This window comes from Dendrobates tinctorius, unplaced genomic scaffold, assembly GCF_039654945.1.
Source record: "Dendrobates tinctorius isolate UK_male_01 unplaced genomic scaffold, ASM3965494v1 ptg000187l, whole genome shotgun sequence".
Taxonomy (NCBI): domain Eukaryota; kingdom Metazoa; phylum Chordata; class Amphibia; order Anura; family Dendrobatidae; genus Dendrobates; species Dendrobates tinctorius.
In genome coordinates this window covers 1,050,205-1,075,848 of record NW_027361854.1, presented here as the reverse complement: position 1 = coordinate 1,075,848, position 25,644 = coordinate 1,050,205, and the positions used below count along the sequence as shown (strand labels likewise).

Below are 25,644 nucleotides of genomic sequence, written 5' to 3'. Positions count from 1 at the left end.
GTACCCAGGGCCTTGAGGAGAGGAGATTCTCCTCCAGGCTCTGGGTACCATATCCCTGTTAAAAAAAAAGAATTAAAATAAAAAATCATGTTATTCTCACCTTACGGCGTCCCGCGCAGCCTCACCAGGCCTCAGCGATGCTCCCAGCATCTTCCGGTCCCAGTGATGCGATGATGTCGCAGTCTCGGGAGATCGCAACGTCATCAAAGGTCATTGTCCCAAGGCATCACTGGGAACGGGAGTTGCGGGGAGCATCGCGATGATCGGGAACGCTGCATGGTTCGCCGGAAGGTGAGAAAAACACGATTTTTTACTTTTCTTATTATTTTTAACAATATATCTTTTTACTATTGATGCTGCATAGGCAGTCTCAATAGTAAAAAGTTGGTCACAATAGTGAAACACTATGTTTGACAAGTGTGACCAACGTGTCAATCAGTTTTCCAACCGATGCTACAGATCGCTTGGAAAACGCTAGCATTCTGCAAGCTAATTACGCTTGCAAATCGCTAGTTTTTCCACGGGAAATACGCGGGTATTTAAAATGCGGATTTCTTGCATATTTCCCGCAGAATGGACTCCGGAATTCCACACGTGTGCACATAGCCTTACAGATTCCACATCCCTGGGGGAAAAGCAAATTATAGAAAAAGTCTCTTAACTTTAAAATCAGCTTTTAAATCCATATACAATAAGTTTGATCCTTTTACATTGCATATACAGGCGTACTAGTGGTTTCCTAGTACAATGTGAAAATACTAAGAGAACATTCTTAAAATGATTGAGGCTTTGGTCTTCTTAGGTTACAGTCTTTTTTTATTTCACACAGTTCTTTTGTATTTCACTTATCATTATGCACAGAATATCAAGGATGATGGGCAGCATTTATGGCGTCTGAAGCATTTTAACCGACCGGTGTACTGCAATGTATGTGAAGCACTTCTCTTTGGGGTCAGGAAGCAAGGCCTGTGCTGCACTTGTAAGTATGAGCATTTCCTATGGTAACCATGCATTGGGTGCAGTATTTTTATGACTGCAAACACCAGAAGTAGTTACAAGGTCATAGAAGTAACAGGCCAGTCACACATCATTTTGCCTCTTAAAATCCAATATTCCGTTTGAATCCCTGAAAAACGGTATTCTGGTGGTCTCTAGGACGGGGCCATTTTTCCTGTTGTGTCCGTCTTGTCAGGCAGGTACAAGAACTCTTAGCTGTATCTTCATCCAGGACTCTTCCTAAGTATCTACACATCTCACGTTTCTAATATTCTGTTTGCTGTTTATCCTATTCGTATTGTTAGCAATTTAATGAGGTTGGTGACTGGTGGAGGAAATATGGTGTATCCAGGGCACAGATCTTAATCTTTGTGACTGACTGCAGATGGGTGAGACTGTAGGGGAACATGGTTGATTTCCTGGAACTCGCATAGAAGATTTAAAGCTTTATACATTCCTCAGATGTAATTTCAATATTAAATAGAACAGGATAAAATAAAATTAGAACGCTAAAGACGGAAAACCTGGGAAATTGTTTTAATTTTTTGTGTGTCTCCTATGTTTAAACATTTTTATAGAGTTTTTCCATTAATATCATATTGATAGCTTGTCCTTAGGATATATCAATATGATATTGTGGGGGTTGAAACATCCGAGCCCCATCGCCAGTTAGCTGCTACCGGCTCCAGCAGTGGCAGAACACCAAAGCTCTGTTTAGTGGCCACTGCAGATTAGCTTCTAAGGACAGGTTATCAATCTATAGTAGTGGAGGACCTTATATAAATAAATGAAACCCAAACATACGAGAGCAAAGGTTGATTGTGTAAATGAGTATCCTAGGCTGCTGTACATTAAGTAGTATAGGAGCACACGTATGTGTAAAATCTACATTTTTCTCTGCAGTTTGTAAGTTTACTGTTCATGAACGCTGTGCTCGTAAAGCACCGAATAGCTGCATCAGCACTTATGCCAAGTCCCGCAAAGATGCCAGTGTAAGTTTCATGACTGTAGCCCAGTGTCACTCAGTGTGCTGCCATTGCTTGTATCTTTCTGGCTCAGTTGTGGTGTCTTTGTCTCATCTGTTGGCATCAGCTTTCATTTCTCTCATCACTGTGTTTTGTATAGTCACATAGAGCTCTAAATTTTACTCTTGATGTTCACGTGGGTAATGTACATCATTTCTGCTTCTACCGCCACAGGGACAGACTCACGTATGGGTGAGAGGGGGCTGTGAAGCCAACAAGTGTGACAAATGCCAGAAAAAGATAAAAAGTTTTCAGAGTCTAACCGGTCAGCGCTGTGTCTGGTGCCATACGAAGGTAACAATCTTGGTGTTTCAATAGTTTACAAGTATTGAGTATATTAAATACAGCTCTGGCAAAAATTAAGAGACCATTTATTTTATCAAAATAAGCTTCTCTGCATGTCTGACAGCCATTCCATTCCAGTGTCAGTTGAATTCCAACCAGCGTACACCTCATTCTACTTAATGTGTTTCTGATTAGGTGATCACCTGAACCAAATCTTATTTAACGAAGGAAAGTATAAAAAACCCTGCATTGGTGTTCACAACCCTCTTGCAATACGACAAGCTGCATGGCAAAACAACTGCTAGTAATATCCCAAAAGTAACAGGAATGAAAAAATAACTTTTAACCATGCCAAAGGAGTTGAAAAGAAAAGTCTTGAGTGAGGAAAAGAAGGGCTCAATTCTGGCTTTACTAGGAAAGGCATACAGTGAGCATCATGTTGCCTCCATCCTTAAAATTTCTAAGATAGCAGTCCATCACAACAAGGTCAAGCAGCAGACATTAGGGACAACAAAGTTACAGACCGGCAGAGGACGAAAACTACTCTCCACTGACCGGGATGACCGTCCTCTTATTCGAATGTCACTCAACAACCGCAGGATGACATCAGTGTCCTACAAAAGAAATGGCAGCTGAGGTGAAGTGCACGGCAAGAACAGTTCATAACAGGCTCCTAGAGGCAGGGCTCAAGTCATTTAAAGCTAGAAAGAAGCCTTTCATCAATGAGAAGCAAAGAGAGCCAGGCTGAAGTTTGCCAAAAACCATAAGGATTGGACCATAGAGGACTGGAGTAAGGTAATCTTCTCTGATGAGTCTAATTTTCAGCTTTGCCCAACACCTGGTCATCTAGTGGTTTGATAGACCTGTAGAGGCGTACAAGGCCCAGTGTCTTGCACCCACGGTGATGATCTGAGGATGCTTCAGAAAGGCTGGAATTGTGCAGGTTAATCTTTGCAAAGGGCGTATGTATCAAGCCACATACAAGGTTATCCTGGAAAAACAGTTGATTCCTTCTGCTCAGGCAATATTCCCCAACTCTGAGGACTGTTTTTTTCCAGCAGGACAATGCGCCATGCCACACAGCTAGGTCAATCAATGTGTGGATGAAGGACCACCACATCAAATCCCTGTAATGGCCAGCCCAATCTCCAGACCTGAACCCCATTGAAAACCTCTGGAATATAATCAAGAGGAAGATGGATAGTCACAAGCCGTCAAACAAAAAAGAATTGCTTATATGTTTGTACCAGGAGTGGCATAAAGTCACCCAAAAGCAGTGTGAAAGACTGGTGGAAAGCATGCCAAGACACTTGAAAGCTGTGATTACAAATCATGGTTATTCCACAAAATATTGATTTCTGAACTCTTCCTGAGTTAAAATATTAGCATTGCTGTTTATAAATGATTATGAACTTGTTTTCTTTGCATTAATTGAGGTCTGCAAACACTGCATTTTTTTGTTATTTTGACCATTTCTATACAAAATGTAGTGCTTAGAAATTCAAAGACAGCTCTTCATGTGAGAAGTCGGGTGGCTGTGCTTCTCTGCCACCATTAGCCTCAATTATCCTGCACAGAGCCCGAACCAGCTAATTCCTTTACCAGGATCAGATGTATGAGGGTCCCAGGAGTCAGGGGTGAGCTTCTGCCAGACTCAGAGAGACAGACATGGGCCGCAAGAGGCAGAAAGATGTCGGAGCCTGCAGCAGTACCTCAGTCCAAGATGGTGCTGAGAGAGAGGAGGAGGCGGGAAGAAGAAACACAGCCTTTGCACAGAGGCTGGAAGTCTCAGCCCGGCTGAACAGGTATGTGAGGGGCATAGAGACAGATGAAGAAGGAAATGGAGGGAGTGAGAAGCACAGAGATGAGGAGGAAGACGATGAGGAGATGTCTGTGCTGAATGCAGAGCTGGAGCAGGAGGAAGAGGGGGATGGTGACACTGTGCAGTTAGCTGAAAGTGCAGATGTAGCAGAGCCCACCCTGCGGGATGTATTCCAAGCTGTCTTATACTGCAAGACTGCCTTAACTGCTCTAACAAAGCAAGTGAATTGCTTGAAAGAAGAAATGGGAGGCATAAAAACATCTATGCAGAAAGTTACAGCCAGATTAACTGAGGTGGAGGACAGAGTTGGTGTAACAGAAGATCACTTAACCTCAGTGCAAAAGACACAACAACAGCACACTCAGAGGATCACGGTAGTAGCCAATAAAAATGATGACCTGGAAAACCGGTCACGTAGGAACAATTTGCGCATTATGGGCATCCCTGAGAGAGCTGAGGGTGCTGACCCCACAGCCTTTATTGAAACCTGGCTGCTGGACAAGTTTGGTGCTGATAACTTGTCGAGAGTGTTTGCGGTGGAGCGTGCCCATCGCGTACCCATGAGACCCCCAGTGCCGGGAGATGGACCTCGCACGATGCTAGCCAGAATCCTGAATTGCAGAGACAGGGACACTATCTTACGAAAGGCTGCAAAGTTGACAGATCTTAACCTGGAGGGCAAACGAATCGAAATATACCCGGATTACTCAGCCGAGGTGCAAAAGTTGCGACTGCGGTATGGCGAAGTGAAGAAACCGCTCCTCTCTTTGCATTTGAAATACTCTACAATTTATCCTGCTAAATTAAGAGTGGAAGCTTTTGGAAAGGTCATTTTTTTCCCGTCACCGGTTGAGGCTGCTTCGTGGTTGGAGCGCAACCGGAGCAAATTGAGAGAAGATAATGGCAATATGACCACATGACCCTGCTAGACTGATCACTGGACAGGGTTGTGGCGCTGCTTTACTCTGCGAAATAGGAGCGCAGAGGGGGGGGGAGAACTCCCCACTGGGATCTACGTATTATGGTTAATTGTTTGACTAATGGTTCGGGACTATGCATACTGTTGAGAATATGGCGGAGAGGCTGCCAATGATGGAGGAGGACACGACGCATGTTGAAGTGCGGAATACTGAGAAGTTGCTCAGGTTCTTTGAACTCCCACTCTCACGTTGGGGAGATAGTGATAACTGCAAAAGGGGAAGGGTGGGGGGAGGGGAAGCGGAGAGGGATGGGGGGAGGTGGGTGGGGCGGATTTGTAGGGAGATGGGGGTTTTCATGCTGTTTGACCGGGTATGATTGGGACCACAATGTAATGATGTTACTTGATGATGATGGATTGTTCTTTCTAATGAACAATGAGTAACCGTACTGTTCGGATGTTAAGTTGGAATGTACGTGGTATATCTGATAAGGTTAAGAGGGCGGCTGTTCTGAATCATATCAAATCCTGTGAACCTATGATCGCGTGCTTGCAGGAGACACATCTCACTAGAGACACTATGCACTGGTTGTCAAGAGCCTGGATGCTAAAGACATATCATTCTACTTATTCCTCGTACTCCAGGGGGGTGTCAGTCCTAATACACAAAAACACACATTATGAAGAGCTGGAAGTGCATGTAGACAGTGAAGGGCAGTATGTATGGATTGCTTGCAGATTGTTCGGACACAAAATGATTTTAGTGGCTTTATATATCCCTCCACCTTACTCTAAAAAGAAACTACAAGCAGTACTGGAACTGACAGGCAGATGGGGGGAGACTCCATTGTTGATTATGGGAGATGTTAACAACACTATGAATGATTATTGGGATAAAGTACGACCGGCAAGTACGGAAGCTGGACAGGACAGGATGACTGCCTTTGGCAAGTATGTAGGGGAACTTGGGCTGGTAGATCTGTGGAGAGTACGAAATGAGGGTAAGAGGACTTTTTCATGTCATTCGGCAACACATGGAACACTGTCGAGGATAGACCTGGCTTTGGGGGATACCGCTATGGACGGGATGGTGGGGGAGGTGGAATACCTACAGAGGACTCTCTCGGATCATGGTCCTATGGTGGTCACGCTTCTGGTGAGATCTGGTCAGGGTCAGAGGGGAGGTTGGCGTCTTCACCCAACGTGGCTTAAAGTGGTGGACATGGGTGGCATAACCAAAGAGCTAGAGCACTTCTTCCAAATGAACGAAGGGAGTACTGAGGCCACAACGGTATGGGATGCCATGAAGGCGTTTACGAGGGGACTTTTTATAAGTGAGATTGTGAGGTGTAAGACCAAAACTAAATTGGCAGATCAACAAATAAAGGATGACCTGACAAGAGCGGAGGCAGACATGATTTTGGCGGCAACGAGTGAAGCTCACAATAGACTAAAATTGGCTCAGGAGCCAGTTGATAAACTGCACATGATGCAAGCGGAGAGGAAAAGGGCATTTCAGCAAGCTTAATTCTTTGAAGAAGGAGAGAGAGTAGGTCACTTGTTGGCGGTGATATCTGCGGCACAAAGGGAGTCTTCCAGGGTGTATAAACTGAGAGATCAAACAGGGGCGACTCTGACAGACACAAAGGACATACTGGAGGTCTTCAAGGCATATTACATGGCACTGTACACTTCGAGAGCATGGGACACAGAGGGGGATGTGGAGAAATTTTTGGAAGGCATTTCACTACCTAAATTGTCTGAGGAAGATAGGTTGAGGTTGGAAGAACCTGTGAGTGTGGAGGAGGTGGAATGTGCAATACTGTCTATGCCCAATAACAAATCACGGGGAGCTGATGGTCTACCTGGGGAGGTGTACAGGGAGTTAGTGGAACTGCTGGCTCCGAAATTGAAATCTGTGCTTGATGAGGCTTTAGTGACGGGGGCACTGCCGAGATCAATGGAGGAAGCGGTGATAGTAGTTCTGCCGAAGGAGGGAAAAGATCCCATGGATGCGGAGTCGTACAGGCCCATTTCGTTGTTGACAACGGATGTCAAAATACTCGCTAAGATCCTGGCCACCCGGCTCACCGGGGTTGCGCATACCATTATACACGAGGACCAGTCGGGCTTTATGCCTAACCGCTCCACGGCTGTTAACTTAAGAAGATTATTTCTTAATATGCAACTGCCTGCTGATAATGGTGGCAGGAGAATAGTGATGTCATTGGACGCTAGGAAAGCATTTGATAGCGTGGAATGGCGATACTTATGGAAAATCATGGAACTGATGGGATTCGGCCCCGCGTTCATGGCCTGGGTGAAGTTATTGTACTCATCCCCAAAGGCGGTAGTTAAGGTGAATGGAGAACAGTCCGGGATGTTTGACTTGCATACGGGCACAAGGCAGGGGTGTCTTCTGTCCCCGCTATTGTTCGCGGTGGCAGTGGAGCCCCTGGCGGCCAAGATCAGAGCTGAGAGGGGAGTGGTCGGATTTAAATTTGGGAAGCTGGAAGAAAAAATATCATTGTATGCCGACGACATCCTGTTGTTTTTGGAAAGTGCAGGAGAGACACTGGGGTGCGCGATGGATGTAATTAAACAATTTGGGAGCATTTCGGGACTGGAGATAAATTGGCACAAGTCTTATGTCATGGCTGTGGATAGAGCAATAGAAGAGGAGGAGATAGATGAGAGGGGGAAACAACTCCAGCTAGTTTCACAGTTTAAATACCTAGGGATATGGGTAGCTCTTCCACTGTCCCGATTCACGGGTCTGAATTTGGTTCCTCTGCTAGAGACCAGGCCGGACTGTTACATATGTTATGGTCGTGTCCGCGGCTGGTGGCATACTGGCTCAACAAAATTGAGAGAGCTTATGCATGTACGCTCGACAGGAATCCAGTGCTGTGTGTTTTGGGGGAGGTGGATGGGATACCTGTCTCAGAACATTACAAAGTGGCAATAGCGAGGTTGCTGTATGTGGCACGCAAACTAATAGCACGAAAATGGAAGGATTCGGAACCCCCCATTAGGAGGGAATTTATTGCTCAGACACGTACGGTAATGCATTTAGAGGAAAGCATTTACAGGCGAAGGCATGGTGAAAGCACTTTCGAAAAAATATTGTCCGCCTGGATGGCGGTGATATGATTGCTAAGACTCTCAAGTATACCCGGCATAAGGAGTATTGGGGGAGGGAGGGGGGGGATGGCTTTGATTGTATTACTACAAGATATGTGAATTGTTACATGTATATTGATATCCGCTGTTTATTGTTTAAAATCTTTTGAAACCTAAATAAAAATAACTGGTTTAAAAAAGAAATTCAAAGACATGTTGTCAGTTTATAGGTTTATAGAATAAAAGAGCAATTTACATTTTACTCAAAAATATACCTATAAAGAGAAAAATCAGACAAACTGAAAATTTTGCAGTGGTCTCTTAATTTTTGCCAGAGCTGTAAATTGTCCACTACCATGTCCACCTTTAGCCACGATAACATAAAAGAGACCGTAATCTCAATACCCCGCAGTTTTGTCAGGAGGTGGTGATGAAACGCTTGTTGAGACGGGGCTCTGAAGTTAAGGCCCAGTCACACATAGCCATAGCGATCTCTCTAGCGAGATCGCTGCTGAGTCACAAGTTTCGTGACACAGCAGCGATCTCACCAGCGAGATCGCTGTGTGTGACAGCGATCAGCGACCGGCCCCCCTGCCGGGATCGCTGCAAGAAACCTCTGGACATTTCTTTCGTCGCTGATCTCCCGCTGGCCAGCACGCATCGCTGCGTGTGACAGGCGGGAGACCAGCGATCAGGTGTAAAATAATAAAAGAAATAAAAAATATTGTTGTTATTCTCACCTTCCGGCGTCCCGCGCAGCATTCCCGCCTCTCTCCACGCTCCGGTCCCAGTAAGCCTTTGCAAGAATGACCGTGAGACTTCGCGATCCCGCGAGAACGGACGTCATCGCGGTAATTCTCGCAAAGGATTACTGGGACCGGAGCGTGGAGAGAGGCGGGAATGCTGCGCGGGACGTCGGAAGGTGAGAATAACAATATTATTTATTTTAATTCTATTTTTTACATGGATCCATGGCATCAGCACTAACGAACACAGCGATGCCGCGCGAGCGGCGTCGCTGTGTTAATCGCTGGTGAATCTGTCTGTTTGACAGCTCACCAGCGATCACATAGCGACTTATCAGTGATCCTGACACGTTGATATCGTTGTCGGGATCGCTGGTAAGTGCTATGTGTGACTCCAGCCTTACGGTTTTTTTAATGCCTTCATGGCTAAAGGTAATTAATCTCCATCTACTGCTCCATTAGGGATATTTGCCTAAATACTGATACGCCATTTTGGGGAAACACGTTACCTAGCTGTGTATTTATTGATACATCTTTTAGTCCAATATTTTGCTTATCCATGCATAAATTGGTATTCATTCCCAATTTTTTAGATATATGCTATCCCAGCTACAATATATGTGTATGACATTATGCCATTAGTATTTCATCATATAATAGTATTACATATGAAATTAGATGTGTCTCAGATGTACAACTCTGCTATACAGTGATCCCAGAACCCTGACATGGATTTTCTTTTCTCCTTCTATATTATGTGAATAGTATTTTATTATTTTTGTATTGTATTACTAAACTACAGCATTTATTTACTTTGATTTATTATGACTACCCTATGTTTCTTGTAGGTTCTTGTTATTTATTTCTTTTCTGGGGATTGTGTAATCATTCTTTGAGCACATATTTTGTTTTTCATGCCTTTAATTTTTTAGTTGATTGATACAGGTGCTTGTCACAAAATTAGAATATCATCTAAAAGTTAATTTCTTTCAGTTCTTCAATAAAAAAAAGTTAAACTCCTATATTATAGCGAGTCATTGCAAACAGAGTGATCTATTCCAAGTGTTTATTTCTTTTAATGTTGATGATTATGGCTTACAGCCAATGAAAACGCAAAAGTCATTATCTCAGTAACTTAGATACTTTATATCACCAGCTTGAAAAATGATATTAAAATTCGAAAAGTTGGCCTGCGGAAATGTATGTTCAGTAAATACACTCAATACTTGGTCAGGGCTTCTTTTGCATCAATTACTGCATCAATGTGGCGTGGCATGGAAGTGATCAGCCTGTGGCACTGCTGAGGTGTTATGGAAGCCCAGGTTGCTTTGATAGCAGCTTTCAGCTCGTCTGCATTGTTGGGTCTGGTGTCTCTCATCTTCCTTTTGACAAAACCCCATAGATTCTCTATGGCAGGGGTGGGGAACCTCAGACCGCAGGGCCATTTACGGCCCTCGATGACCTTTTATCAGGCCCCCGAGCAGATTCTCAGGGACTGCATTCTTGGGCAGGGAGCTGTATTTTGATTGCCACCAGCTCATTAATTTCTTCTTGCTCTGTTAGCACATACACGCAGTGTTCACTACTGAGCATTGAAGGGTATGCAATGAAAGATTAAGTCACAAAACCAGTGCCAGAGTCAGGATGTAGTTTGAGGGCGGAGTTTGTACGGCCCCCGAAGGATGGTATAAATATCCAAATGGCCCTTGGCAGAAAAAAGATTCCTCACCCCTGCTCTTTGGGGTTAATGTCAGGCGAGTTTGCTGGCCAATCAAACACACTGATACTGTTGTTTTTAAACCAGGTATTTGTACTTTTGGCAGTGTGGACAGGTGCCAAGTCCTGTTGGAGAATGAAATTTCCATCTCCAAAAAGCTTGTTGGCAGAGGATAGCATGAAGTGCTATAAAATTTTCTGGAAGATGGCTGCGCTGACTTTGGTCTTGATAAGACACAGTGGACCTACACCAGCAGATGACATGGCTCCCCAAACCATCACTGATTGTGGAAACTTCACACTAGACCTCAAGCAGCTTGGATTATCTCTCCACTCTTCCTCCAGACTCTGGGACCTTGATTTCCAAATGAAATGCAAATTTACTTTCATCTGAAAATGACACCTTGGACTACTGAGCAACAGTCCAGTTCTTTTTCTCCTTGGCCCAGGTATGACGCTTCTGGAGTTATCTATTGACCATGAGTGGCTTGACCAATAATGCAGACGAGCTGAAGGCTGCTATCAAAGCAATCTGGGCTTCCATAACACCTCAGCAGTGCCACAGGTGTGCGGATTTTAAAATAATTTTTCTTGTTCAAAATTTTTATTGTTTTACAATTTTACACAACAAAAACAAACGTATCAACAGGTTCAAACGAACAAACCATATTGCATCGTAACTACTGAAATAGAGAATTGTTTAGTTACATGAAAACAAACAACTCCATACGGTATCAACAGTAGTTTGCAAAAGACAACTGACAACCTGTTAAACTAAATAACAAGGAGAAAAGAGAAGAAATGTTTATAGAGACCTCAAGGACAAATCACAAAGGCAGACAGAGTATGAACTATGATACCGGTATATCAAATATCGTAAAAGGATAAGGTAGCAATTATCTTAGCGTATTTTGGTACATCAATGAGGATAAGAATGATTCCCAATGAAACCATTTTGCAGCCACTTTGTTAGCTGCCTCTTGTGTATGGGCTATCAGGGATTCCATCCGGTGCACTCTAGCCACCTCCCTAAACCATTCCTCTAGTGAAGGCGGGTCTAAGGACTTCCAGTGGCCTGAAGAAAGGGCCTCAATAACGATTTCTGAAAAGCTGAAAAGCATTCTTTGGCATAGGAAACGTAAATAGTAGAATTGCTTCCAGGCTTTTAGGGATTGACACCCCCGTCATTTTTTAAAATAATTTTTCAAGCTGGTGTTATAAACTATTATAATTTACTGAGATAATGACTTTTGGGTTTTCATTAGCTGTCAGCCATAATCATCAACATTAGGGGAAATAAACACTTGATATACATCACTCTGTTTGTAATGACTATATAATATGAGTTTCACTTTTTGTATTGAAGAACTGAAATAAATTAACTTTTTGATGATATTTTAATTTGGTGAAAAGCACCTGTACTGTATGTGTAACTGCACAAATCATAGTTAAAGGAGTTCTCTTAAAACAGATATTCATAACAGCTCCATGAGCTATGCCATAAATGTATTAATTGATACAAGTCTCACCTCTTCTTTCCACTGTGGCCATGGCACCAGTTGTAACAGAGAATTGGGAGACATCTTTCCTTGAGATTCTAGAAGTGTGGGACTCTTAGGTTATGTGCCCACGTATGCAGAAAATTTCTGCTTCAAAACCGGACTCCTTCTCAGAAAACGCACGTTTTATTTCCGCACATTTTTTGCACGTTTTCCGTGCGTTTTTTGCGGAGAAAGGGTTAATAAGGTGTTCACTTTTAAGTGAGGACACATTAATGCATTATAATGCTACTCCTTTGTGACACCTTCTTGAGAATTTGCTGTCTAATTTAACCCTTTTTAGCAAGAACCTCCAGATAGATTTATGAGTAAAGGGGTAAGGGTTTTTCTCTAGGCTAGTGTGCAGACTACTTTGATGCATTAAGATCTACTGTACTGGTCAGGTTGCACATACAGTACCATAGCAACAATACGATAGGGCAGTAATTAAAAATAGTCCCTCTGATTTGCTACGTTGTGGTTGTTATGCAACATTGTGAAGCTGACACAGACCTGGTGGTTAAACTGCAGCATTGTGATGCTGGGCATTATTTTGGGTAAAGATCCATTTTGCTGTCATTGTTTGAGCCTTTAAGATAAGGGCTCTTTACTATAGCAGTTTGGACCAAACCTTTTTATTCTCTACACTTCACTAGCTTATTTTGTGTTGTTTGTTTTTGAGCACCTTGCACTTTATTTATATTGGACATTTTTAAATAAGTATTATTAAAAGTTATATCTTAATCCAAGTTGCTGATATCAATCTATAGGTTGGATATAGGTTGGATTTACCATTGCTATATTACTTTTAGAATACCTAGCTTTATAAAACTATATTACTAATAAGTTCTCTTTTATTTTAGGTGCATGATGAATGTGTTTCCGTGATTTCTCCTACATGCGACGGTGGTGTCTTGCGGGACCACATTTTACCTCCTTCCTCCATTTATCCTGTAATCTTGGTGGGTTTATTATTAGATTTTAGTAGATGCAATTATTTATATTGATGTTATACGGTCTATAACATCCCTGGCTAGGTAGACATATCATGTATCTATTCTAGTCCGTAACTCTTATCTTTATTTACTAAGGGCTTGTGCATACATTGCAGTTTTGGTTCGTTTTTGCCATGCAGATTTGCAAACAAAACCTGAAGCAATCCTGATGCCAGCAAAGTGAATCAGAAACCTGAAGTGTCGTGCACATGATGCTTATTTGTGACCTGCAGATTTGGTGCAGAAAATAATCTGTAGTATGTTAGTTCTCTGTGCCAGCGTTATTCACCATTGACTTCAGTCAAAAAACGCGTGTTTTTCCAGCTGTGTTTTTCCTGCCAAGAGATGCAGAAATTTCTGCATCCATTTACTAAACATGAGCACATAGCCTAAAAATCATTACATCTTTTATACCCATGTTGTCCTTAATGCACATGTTAATATCATTTACTACGTTTTCCTGCTTTAATTCTGTTACTCTCAGGAACGACAGAACAGCCAGAAGAATCTTATTGCTGCTCCAGAAGAAATGGGGCAGAGCTTCAGTTCAGCAGAGGGACAGGCGTTACGGGTAAGGTGTTGCTCCATTATGGTGGAGTTACTAGTAAAGTGCTGTACTGCATGTTAAGGGGTACTGTCAGAAAGATAACTCTTTTTTTACTGGAGTCAGCCTTATGATCAGCTGATGGGTCCTGTTCATCTAAGCCTCGATTACCAACTGAAGTTGCCAATGGACGCCTCATTTGGCTATACATCCCCTGCAGTGGTCACATGTGTATTGTTACTTGCTGGAAATTAAAGTTAATAGTCATTTATGTAATTCCTGAATGTGTCAGATGTTTCACTTTTCACCCTGGTTCATGAAGGAAAGGTTACCCCACAATCAGATCGTATCGCCTATCCAAAAATTAGGTGATATGTGTCTGATTACTTATTGCCAGGACCCACACCAAGTTGGAGTCCTTCATCCCCTGTTTTAATGGAGCAACATTTGCTCATGCACTCTGACCAAAGTTTATGTGACTGATGGAGATAACAGAGAGGTGAGAGGTTTTGATTGTGGAACAACGCCTTTAAAATTTAAAGACAATTACTGTATTTAATTGGAAATCATTATTTTATTTTCAGATTGCACCAATGTCAGACACACACCCTTTACTTGTCTTTGTCAACCCGAAGAGTGGAGGTAAACAGGGAGAGAGGTGAGTGAATTCCAGCTAAATATCACACATAAAGTAAGTTTTTATTTGCATATGTATAAAGTTTGATTCAGTAGATATATTAAAAAAACTATACAATTTTATAAACTTGGTTCCTTGCTAGCTCACAGTCTCACTGGTCACTGTACAGATATCAGAGAAGCTATCTCTCCCCATAAATATTTTTACTTTTTACACAGATTTGAGTGTCTATCAGCTATAACTTTTTTCTTCTCATCACGTTTTCTAAAACTCAGTGTGGACAAAACCAATCATCTTTCCTCCATCTCAGTCAGCCCCCCAACCAGACCTATCTTTCCCTATAAATGTTGGTGCACGCCCTCAGCATCTCTCACCTTGACTATTGCAACATCTACCTCTGTGGCTTTCCTACGAACACTCTCGTACCTCTCCAGTCCATCATTAACTCTGCTGCCCGATTAATCCACCTGCCAATCCCTTCAGTGGCTTCCAATTCCCCAGCGAATCCAGTGTAAACTAACAATGACTGACAAGTCTGTTTTGTCTTCCCCATACTTCTCCAGACTAAACTCCTAATACCTCCCCACACGTATTCTCCTGTCCTCACAAGACCTCCTTCTGTCCTTTGCTTTCATATATTCCTCACTCAATTGCCTCTAAGACTTCTCCCAGGCTTTATTCATCCTTTGGAACTCAGTGCCTCAACACTTCCGATTACTATCTCCCACATTTGAACCCTTAAAAGAGAGCCCGAAAACTCCTCTATGCAATAACACTGCTGCTACTGCAACCCCTTGACTTACTGTCTTTTCCCCCAATATCCTGTGGATTGTAAGTCCGTGATGGCAGGGTCCTCTCCATTCACCACCTGTCTGACAGTCTGTTTACTTTAAATGTGTACATAACAAATATTACATGTACAGCACCTTGGAATTAACCCCTTGAAGGGGTTGCCCACTACTAGGAAAACCTCTTCTTGAACTAAATGTTTGGCCCCGATAAAATAAACAAACATTATACTCGCCTCCCATGCTGACGCTGTTCCAGCGGTGTCAGGACTCATGGTTCCAGAGCTTCTGTGCTGTGGAATGACACATGCCAAATCAGCGCTGGTGTCACTGTCCCCGCTTTGCACTCTGCCTCAGAAGTAGTTTTCGACCACATATGGGGTATTTTCGCACTCAGGAGAAATTGCACATCAAATTCTTGGGTCTATTTTCTCCTGGTACCCTTGTGAAAATAAAAAAATTGGAGCTAAAAGAATTTTTTGTGGGAAAAGTGTTTTGTTTTAATTTTTGCAGCTTTATGGTATAAACGTCTGTGACTTCTGTGAAGCACCTGTGGTTTAATGTGCTCACCACACACCTAGATACATTCCTCAAGGGGTCTAGTTTCCAAAATGAGGTGATTTGAAGGGGGTTTCTACTGTTTAGGCACATCACGGACTTTCCAAATGCGACATGACGTCCATTCTCGATTCCAGACGTTTTTGCATTCAAAAAGTCAAACTTTGCTTCTTCTCTTCCAAAGCCCTGCTATGCACCCAAACTGTACTTTTCACCCACATTTGGGGTATTGGTGTACTCACCAGAAATTGCACAACAAAGTTTGAGGTTCATTTTCTCCTGTTACCCTTGTGAAAATAAAAAAATTTTGGGCTAAAGTAAAAAAAATTTGTGAAAAAAAAGTTAATTTTTTAAAGGTTAAGGGTGCTTTAAAAATAAATAATAATGATAAAAATAAACTCTTCCAGGGGAAGAGTCTTGAGGAGATTATTTGCATATTCCCAGTGCCTTCTGGGATAAGTGAAGAGTCTCCGCGAGCTCAACGATCACTGGGTTTTGGCTGTTGCAGCTGAAAAGAGGAAATCGGAAAACCAGGGGAAGAGTCTTGAGATTATTTGCATATTCCCAGTGCCTTCTGGGATAAGTGAAGAGTCTCCGCGAGCTCAACGATCACTGGGTTTTGGCTGTTGCAGCTGAAAAGAGGAAATCAGAAAACCAGGGGAAGAGTCTTGAGGAGATTATTTGCATATTCCCAGTGCCTTCGGAAATCGGAAAGCCGCGTGCCGAATTTTGACTCATCTTTCATCATTTTTAAGAAATCTCAATATGGAAGAGGCCAGGAGCCATTTGGTGAGCTGCATTTCTTGCTACATGTTCACAGACTTACCAGTGGAAAAGCCAAACTTCACATGCCACAAATGCAAGCTTGTGTCCCTGTTGGAGGAAAAGTTGCAAAGTCTCGAAGAGAGGTTAGCTACGTTGAAGATCATTAAGGAAGGCGAAGAGTTCTTAGACAGAGCAGAATTATCTCTTCATGTTACAGAAAGAGAAGAAATTCGAAGTGCATCTGAAGAAACAGAGGAATGGAAACATGTAACCCAGAGAAGCAGGAGGATCGGGAGGCAGTCGGCACCCATACTGCTCAGGAACCAGTACCAGGCTCTCACGCAGGAAACCAATGAAGAAATACATCAGGATAAGACTTTGCCCACAAACAGCAACCTTGTACGCCTTCAGAGTCCTCCTGGATGGAGAAAGAAAAATGTTGTGAAGAAGAAACGGAGAGTGGTGGTCATGGGGGATTCCCTGTTGAGAGGAACAGAGGCCGCTATCTGCAGACCGGATATAACTTCAAGAGAAATGTGCTGTCTTCCAGGTGCAAAAATTAAATATGTGTCTGACAGGATATCAGGACTCTTCAGACCTACAGATGACTACCCATTCCTGCTACTACATGTGGGGACAAATGACACCACAAGAAACGACCTGGAAACCATCTGCAGAGACTTTGAAGACTTAGGCAAGAAAATGAAAGAACTGGGAGCGCAGGTGGTCTTCTCTTCCATCCTCCCAGTGGATGGCCATGGAACTAGGAGGTGGAATAAGATTCTGCAGGTGAACAACTGGCTACGTCGATGGTGCCGTCAGCAACCATTTGGATTTCTGGATCACGGAGTGAGTTACCTTTACGATGGACTACTTGCTAGAGATGGGGTGCACCTTACGAAGACTGGAAAACAAGTATTTGGAAGTCGTCTTGCTACACTTGTAAGGAGAGCTTTAAACTAGAACAACATGGGAAGGGAAGCAAAAGACCAGAAAAAGCCATACACCTGACAAATGCTATTGAGAACTCTGCTATTAGAAGTGGAAAGGAAGAACAAAGACAAAAGAATCTAATTAATAAATATATTGGAGAAAGAGAAACCAATCACAAACTAAAATGTTTCTATACTAATGCACAAAGCATGGGCAACAAACAAGGAGAATTGGAACTACTAACGCAGGAGAAGAAATATGATGTCATTGGAATCACTGAAACTTGGTGGGACAATACACATGATTGGAATACAAGACTAGAAGGATACAACTTATTTGCAAGAAACAGACTTGATAAACGAGGAGGAGGTGTCGCATTGTATGTTAGAAACGCGTATATCTGCACAGAGATTGAAGCTTCAGAGACTGGGAGTTCTGTGGAAACTGTTTGGGTAAGAATACAAGGACAGAACAATGGAAAGGACACCATTGTAGGCATTTACTAAAGGCCGCCTGTGCAACCTGAAGATATGGATGAACTCTTTATGCATCAAATGGCCAAGTTCTCCCAAAAATATGACATAGTTGTCATGGGAGATTTCAACTATCCAGACATTTGTTGGGAATCTCTCTCAGGCAAAACTAACAGGTCAAGGAAATTCTTATCCTCTCTGGCTGACAACTTTATCTTCCAAAAGGTAGGGGAGAAAACAAGGGGAACTGCTACCTTGGATCTAATCCTTATAAACAGGGAGGAAATGGTTGAGGAGGTAAAAGTGGCTGGGACCCTAGGAGGTAGCGACCATGCTATTTTAGAATTTTGGATAACTAGAGGCGGAAGACCTGTGAAGACTCAGACGTCAAGGTTAGATTTCAGAAAGGCAGATTTTAAGGGATTCAAAAAGAGAATTGGAGGGATCCAATGGCTGGATATCCTTAAAGACAAAAATGTCCAGGAAGGATGGGAAATCTTGAAAAATGAAATTCTCAAAGCACAATTGTTAACAATTCCGAAAAGAGGGAAGAATAGGAAGCATTTAAGGAAGCCAGGACTTAAGCACATGCTAAAAAGGAAGAAAAAAAATGTTTATAAAATGGAAAGAGGGAGGCATATCTAAAGAAGAATATAATGCTGTCTGCAGAACCTGCAGGGCACAAATCAGATTAGCTAAAGCTGACAATGAATTGAGGCTTGCAAGAGATGTCAAAAGCAATAATAAAGGATTTTGGGGATATGTCAAAAGTAAAAGAAAAGTCAAAGATGCTATAGGATTTTTACAGGATGAAAATGATGAAATGGTAAGACAGGATGTTGAGAAGGCCGAACTTTTAAATTCCTATTTTGCATCTGTTTTCTCTCAGAAAGGAAATGTGACATCAACTGTTCTTCACTGTCCTATTAAGGGAATAGAAGAATCCAGGATATCTATAAACAGAAAGATAGTGAGGAAACACTTAGCTAACCTAAATGAATTCAAGTCTCCAGGTCCAGATGAATTACACCCCAGAGTACTGAAGGAGATAGCAGAAGAAATTTTTGAACCCCTCTCCATAATCTTTGAAAATTCTTGGAAAACAGGAGAAGTCCCAGAAGACTGGAGAAGAGCAAATGTTGTTCCTATCTTCAAAAAGGGGAAGAAGGTGGACCCAGGCAACTATAAGCCGGTGAGTCTGACTTCTATACCAGGAAAGATCTTTGAACAAATTATTAAACAACATGTATGTCAGTACCTGGATAAGAATGAAGTGATTAAACAGAGTCAGCATGGGTTTGTAACTAGTAAGTCATGTCAGACTAACTTAATTTCCTTCTATGATGGAATCACTGATTGGGTGGATCAAGGAAATGCTGTAGATATAGTATATCTTGACTTCAGCAAAGCATTTGACAAAGTATCTCATACAATCCTTATTGAAAAAATGACTAAGTATGGAATGGACAAGGCAACTGTTAGGTGGATTCATAACTGGCTTAGTGATCGGACCCAAAGAGTGGTCGTAAATGGCTGCACATCCAGTTGGAAGAATGTCTCAAGTGGGGTACCACAGGGCTCTGTCCTGGGCCCTGTATTGTTCAACATCTTTATCAACGATTTAGATGAAGGAATTGAGGGTAAACTGATTAAATTTGCTGATGACACAAAGCTAGGAGGGATAGCTAATACTAGAGAAGAGAGAGAGAGGATTCAAAAAGATATAAATATACTGGAGAAGTGGGCAGCAACTAACAGAATGGTTTTTATCAGGGAAAAATGCAAAGTACTACATCTGGGCAATAAAAATGAAGAAAGCATATACAGAATGGGAGGAATAGGCCTAAGCAACAGCACATGTGAAAAAGACTTGGGTATACTAATAGATCACAGACTGAATATGAGTCAACAGTGTGATGCAGCAGCAAAAAAAGCAAATGCAATTCTAGGATGTATTAACAGAAGCATACAGTCTAGATCACGTGAAGTCATTATTTCCCTCTACTCCTCTTTAGTCAGACCTCATCTGGAATATTGTGTCCAGTTTTGGGCACCACATTTTAAAAAAGACATCAACAAACTGGAGCAAGTTCAGAAAAGAGCAACCAGAATGGTGACCGGTCTGCAAACCCTGTCTTATGAGGAAAGGTTGCAGGATTTGGGATTGTTTAGTTTGCAAAAGAGAAGACTGAGAGGAGACTTAATAGCTGTCTACAAATATCTAAAGGGCTGTCACATTGTAGAAGGATCAACTTTATTCTCATTTGCACAAGGAAAGACTAGAAGCAATGGGATGAAACTGAATGGGAGGAGACACAGATTAGATATTAGAAAAAACTTTTTGACAGTTAGAGTGATCAATGAGTGGAACAAGCTGCCACGAGAAGTGGTGAGTTCTCCTTCAATGGATGTCTTCAAACAGAGGCTGGACAGACATCTGACTGGGATGATTTAGCGAATCCTGCTTTGAGCAGGGGGTTGGACCAGATGGCCCAGGAGGTCCCTTCCAACTCTACGATTCTATGATTCTATGATTCTATGAATTCAAAGGTGGACATGTTATTAATCCTGAGTAATACATTGCTTATAAAGATCCATTTATTGAGGAAATTAATCACTACCTTGACCTCTTATATACATCAGCATAAATCCATGGCAACTATATTTTAATATCCATCGACCATTAAACTATATTATTGGCTTCAATGCTTATTATGCAGACCTAAATATACACGTTTTATTGTAGTGTATATATATATATATATATATATATATATATATATATATATATATAGTCCTTCAAAAAAAGAAGGCAGCACACCATATAGGTTTCAATAAAGTGCTATTTTAATAGCCCATGAGGCTATGTGCCCATGCAGCAACGTTTCGGTTCAGTGGGTGTGAACCTTTTTCAAGCATTACAATGGTGCAAGGTGAGTACCTTTAAAGCATACAAGTTGCAATAGTAATTTACAATAATCAGTCAATAAACGCTGTATACAATACAGATATAAAGACTCTGTGGCAATTCCATAAAGTGCAAATATAGTGCAATGTGCAGAGAATGTGAATCATAATAAAAACATTCCCAATCAGCATAAATCCTGTTACTGAACAGTAATTAGTAATCAGCGGCAGCTGTAAAATATAGAGAATAGACGTCACTCACCCCATAAACAGAAAACACGCCTGATACCATCGTTCATGAGGGCTCAGAGGGCAGGACCAGAAAAAACAATTAAAAACATCGGTTTCCTGTCGCTCATGTGCAATGAGTCAGTATGCACACCAACTCCATCTTAAATAAGGGAAAATACCAAAGCGCATGTGCGTCAGCGTAATGTATACAACGATTTGTTATTCCAAAACACAGGGATAAACCTGTAATGCTGCATTATAATGACATAGACTCGAATTTATTGATGGATATAGTGCTTTTTAAGTCGCTTATAGCAAAACAAGGGGAATCGAGCTGGACGGGTGTATCCAGAACACAGGAACACCTCCCATTAGCTGGGATTGGTAACCTATATCAAACGGAGAAAAAGCGTGGTGCACCCGGCTAAGAGCACAACACACAAAATGTCACAAAACTGGACACATAACCCCCATCCCACAAGTTCAAACCCCAACGTAAGCACATCAATATTTGGGAGATTTAAAAAAAAAATTAAAAAAAATATAAACAAAGAAAACACTGCGGATATGATATTATTTATTGAACCTTATAAATAACAAAAAATTAGCTAATAAAGATAATGTATTTAAAATAAAAGGGGAGTCATGTCTTCTAAATTCAGTCTGCTGCCGCCGAGATATCTAAAAAAAAATAAAAAGTAGACAATATTAAATACCTACAAATTACACCAAAGATAGAATACAGAAAAAGAAATCCTGCATCAACAGAATCGATACCACAAAATTAATTTATAAGGTAATCTGTAACTTATATTCAACATTCAATCCAAAGGGTTTTAATGTGTTCAATTTTTTGATCCACTCTAACTCTCCAATCTTTAATAATTTTATTCGATCACCTCCTCTTCTCAAGGGTGGAATCTGATCTATGATCGTAAACGATAAATCTCTTTCAGTATGCTTAAGATCAAAAAAAGTTTTGCAACTGGTAAATCATGTCTCTTTTTCCTAATACTATGTCTATGTTGGTTAATCCTGACTTTTAGTTCACATGTAGTTTCACCTACATAATACAAGTTACATAGATGATATCCTCCTCCTTTGGAGTGGCACTATTGCTGAATTGGAGGCTTTTCATGGCTTCCTTTGGATTGAATGTTGAATATAAGTTACAGATTACCTTATAAAGTAATTTTGTGGTTTCGATTCTGTTGATGCAGGATTTATTTTTCTGTATTCCATCTTTGGTGTAATTTGTAGGTATTTAATATTGTCTACTTTTTATCTTTTTTTAGATATCTCGGCGGCAAGCAGACTGAATTTAGAAGACATGACGACTCCCCTTTTATTTGAAATACATTATCTTTATTAGCTAATTTTTTGTTATTTATAAGGCTCAATAAATAATATCATATCCGCAGTGTTTTCTTTGTTTATATTTTTTTAACTCTCTGAAATATTGATGTGCTTACATTGGGGTTTGAACTTGTGGGACGGGGGTTATGTGTCCAGTTTTGTGAGATTTTGTGTGTTGTGCTCTTAGCGGGGTGCACCACGCTTTTTCTCCATCTGATATAGGTTTACCAATCCCAGCTAATGGGAGGTGTTCCTGTGTTCTGGATACACCCGTCCAGCTCGATTCCCCTTGTTTTGCTATAAGCGACTTAAAAAGCACTATATCCATCAATAAATTCAAGTCTATGTCATTATAATGCAGCATTACAGGTTTATCCCTGTGTTTTGGAATAACAAATCGTTGTATGCATTACGCTGGCGCACATGCGCTTTGGTATTTTCCCTTATTTAAGATGGAGTTGGTGTGCATACTGACTCATTGCACATGAGCGACAGGAAACCGATGTTTTCAATTGTTTTTTCTGGTCCTGCCCTCTGAGCCCTCAGGAACGCCGGTATCAGACGTGTTTTCTATTTATGGGGTGAGTGACGTCTATTCTCTATATTTTACAGCTGCCGCTGATTACTAATTACTGTTCAGTAACAGGATTTATGCTGATTGGGAATGTTTTTATTATGATTCACATTCTCTGCACATTGCACTATATTTGCACTTTATGGAATTGCCACAGAGTCTTTATATCTGTATTGTATACAGCGTCTATTGACTGATTATTGTAAATTACTATTGTAACTTGTATGCTTTATAAGGTACTCACCTTGCACCATTGTAATGCTTGAAAAAGGTTCACACCCACTGAACCGAAACGTTGCTGCTTGGGCTCATAGCCTCATGGGCTATTAAAATAGCACTTTATTGAAACCTATATGGTGTGCTGCTTTCTTTTTTTGAAAGACTATTTAGAGGTTTGGTATGTACCTGGAAGGCTTGCACCCAGATTTTTTTGTTTTTTTGTGCTGCTTTTTCAACTTTTTTCTTTATATATATACACACTAGCTGAAGAGCCCAGCGTTGCCCGGGCATAGTAACTAACTACAGTTAGTTCTAACAAATTATAATGATTATATCTATATATGTAAAGCTGAGTGTAGAGCCCTGCCTACTCCGCATAGCCACATTCACTATAATATCCCACATCATCCCGTCAGCCAGAGCCACCAGACAACTACCACTAATATCCCACATCATCCCGTCACAGCTGCTGGACTACTACTACTAATATCCCACATCATCCCGTCACAGCTGCTGGACTACTACTACTAATATCCCACATCATCCCGTCAGAGCCACCGGACTACTACCCCTAATATCCCACATCATTCCGTCAGCTAGAGCCATCGGACTACTACCCCTAATATCCCACATCATCCCTTCAGGCAGAGCCACCGGACTACTACACCCAATATCCCACATCATCCGGTCAGCCTGGGGTCAGAACCAGAGCGCTGAGTGGAACGGTCCTAACTTCCATACCGAGAATCCCTTTAAGAGAGGCCTGGCGTCAGAACCAGAGCACTGAGTGGATTTGCCCTGACTTCTATACCAACGATCCCTTTAATAGAAGCCTGGGGTGAGAGTCAGAGCACTGAGGGATTTACCCTAACTTCCATACCGGAGATCCCTTTAAAAGAGACCTGAGGTCAGTACCAAAGCGCATATTGGATTTTCCCTAACTTCCATACCAATGATTCCTTTAACCTTTAAGAGGGGCCTGGGGTCAGAACCACAGTGCTGAGTGGAACGGTCCTAACTTCCATACCAGGGATCCCTTTAAGAGAGGCCTGGGGTCAAAACCAAAGCACTGGATGGATTTGCCCTGACTTCCATACCAATGATCCCTTTAATAGAGGCCTGGGGTCAGTACCAGAGCATTTGAAGGCAAATGCCCAGATTTCCATACCGGGGATCCCTTTAAGAGAGACCTGGCGTCAGAACCAAAACGCTGGATGGATTTGCCCTGACTTTCATACCAATAATCCCTTTAAGAGAGGCATGGGGGTCAGTACCAAAGCGCAGAGTGGATTTGCCCTCACTTCCATACCTATGATCCCTTTAAGAGGGGCCTGGGGTCAGAACCAGATTGCGTAGTGGAATTGCCCTAACTTCCATACCTATGATCCCTTTAAGAGACCCTGGGGTCAGAACCACAGCACTTAGTGGAAGGGTCCTAACTTCCATACCGGGGATCCCTTTAAGAGAGGCCTGGGGTCAGAACCAAAGCACAAGATGGATTTGCCCTGAGTTCCATACCAATGATTCCTTTAAGAGGGAAGATGTGCCTATGGGATGGAGGATGTGTGATGGGTATATGGGCAAGGGAGAGGGTGATTCATTTCTGTCATGTGCTCTCTGCTCCTTTCTGGGGGGCAGACAATGGCTGGGAGCTTATGTTTCCGGGGATGCTAGATTTCTCCCACCTGGTCACTGTCTGCTGAGGTGTTGTCGTGGAGTGAGAAAACTGTTGCTCATAGCAACCAATCACAGCTCAGCTTCTTTTAAACATCTCTGGTGAAATGAAAGATGCTTAGTGATTGGTTGCAAGGAAAACTGTTGCTCATAGCAACCAATCACAGCTCAGCTTCCTTTAAACAGCTCTGTTGAAATGAAACATGCTTCGTGATTGGTTGGTGATACGCACATACACACACACATACATTCAGTTTTATATATAGAGATAAAAATAGTATATTTATGGTATATATTCCGTAATAACTCAAACATACCTGTTATAATTCTGAATTTCTCTCTTATTCACTGCAGAGTTCTTCGCAAGTTTCAGTATTTGCTAAACCCTCGACAAGTGTATAATCTAATTAAAGGAGGGCCTTCACCCGGGTAAGAAAATACAAGCAAATTTATCCAATTATTAAAATGCATACATTAAAGGGGTTTCCCAAAAACAACACTATACCACTAGGATATGTTCCTTTTGGAGAAGTGTCTATTTGGGCACAGTCAACTTCCATTTTGCTTTATGGACAAAATATGGAACCATTTGACTCACTTAGACAACATATACTATAATATATTTTTTTGGGGGAAAGCTTTTAACACCAAATATCATGTCTTATAACCTTAAATTTACTCTCTTTTGTGTCCTTAGTCTCAATTTCTTCTGGGATGTCCAAGAGTATCGGATTTTAGTGTGTGGCGGGGATGGTACTGTTGGATGGATTTTGGATGCCATTGGTAAGATCAACTTATTTTTTTTTTCTTTCTTTTTTAA

The 25,644-nt window shown here is 41.7% G+C and overlaps 1 protein-coding gene across 14 annotated transcripts in view; it reads left to right on the top strand.

Annotated features, from left to right (window-relative positions):
- DGKA (diacylglycerol kinase alpha) overlaps nt 1-25,644 on the top strand; it is a 339,192-nt gene that overhangs the window by 286,644 nt on the left and 26,904 nt on the right. For all 14 annotated transcript variants that reach the window (XM_073552212.1, XM_073552217.1, XM_073552211.1 and 11 more), the window contains 8 exons: nt 862-979; nt 1,900-1,988; nt 2,196-2,315; nt 13,034-13,132; nt 13,650-13,736; nt 14,294-14,367; nt 25,179-25,253; nt 25,522-25,607. In XM_073552212.1, coding sequence (XP_073408313.1) covers nt 862-979; nt 1,900-1,988; nt 2,196-2,315; nt 13,034-13,132; nt 13,650-13,736; nt 14,294-14,367; nt 25,179-25,253; nt 25,522-25,607 — 748 coding nt within the window. The remainder of the gene's footprint in view (nt 1-861; nt 980-1,899; nt 1,989-2,195; nt 2,316-13,033; nt 13,133-13,649; nt 13,737-14,293; nt 14,368-25,178; nt 25,254-25,521; nt 25,608-25,644) is intronic.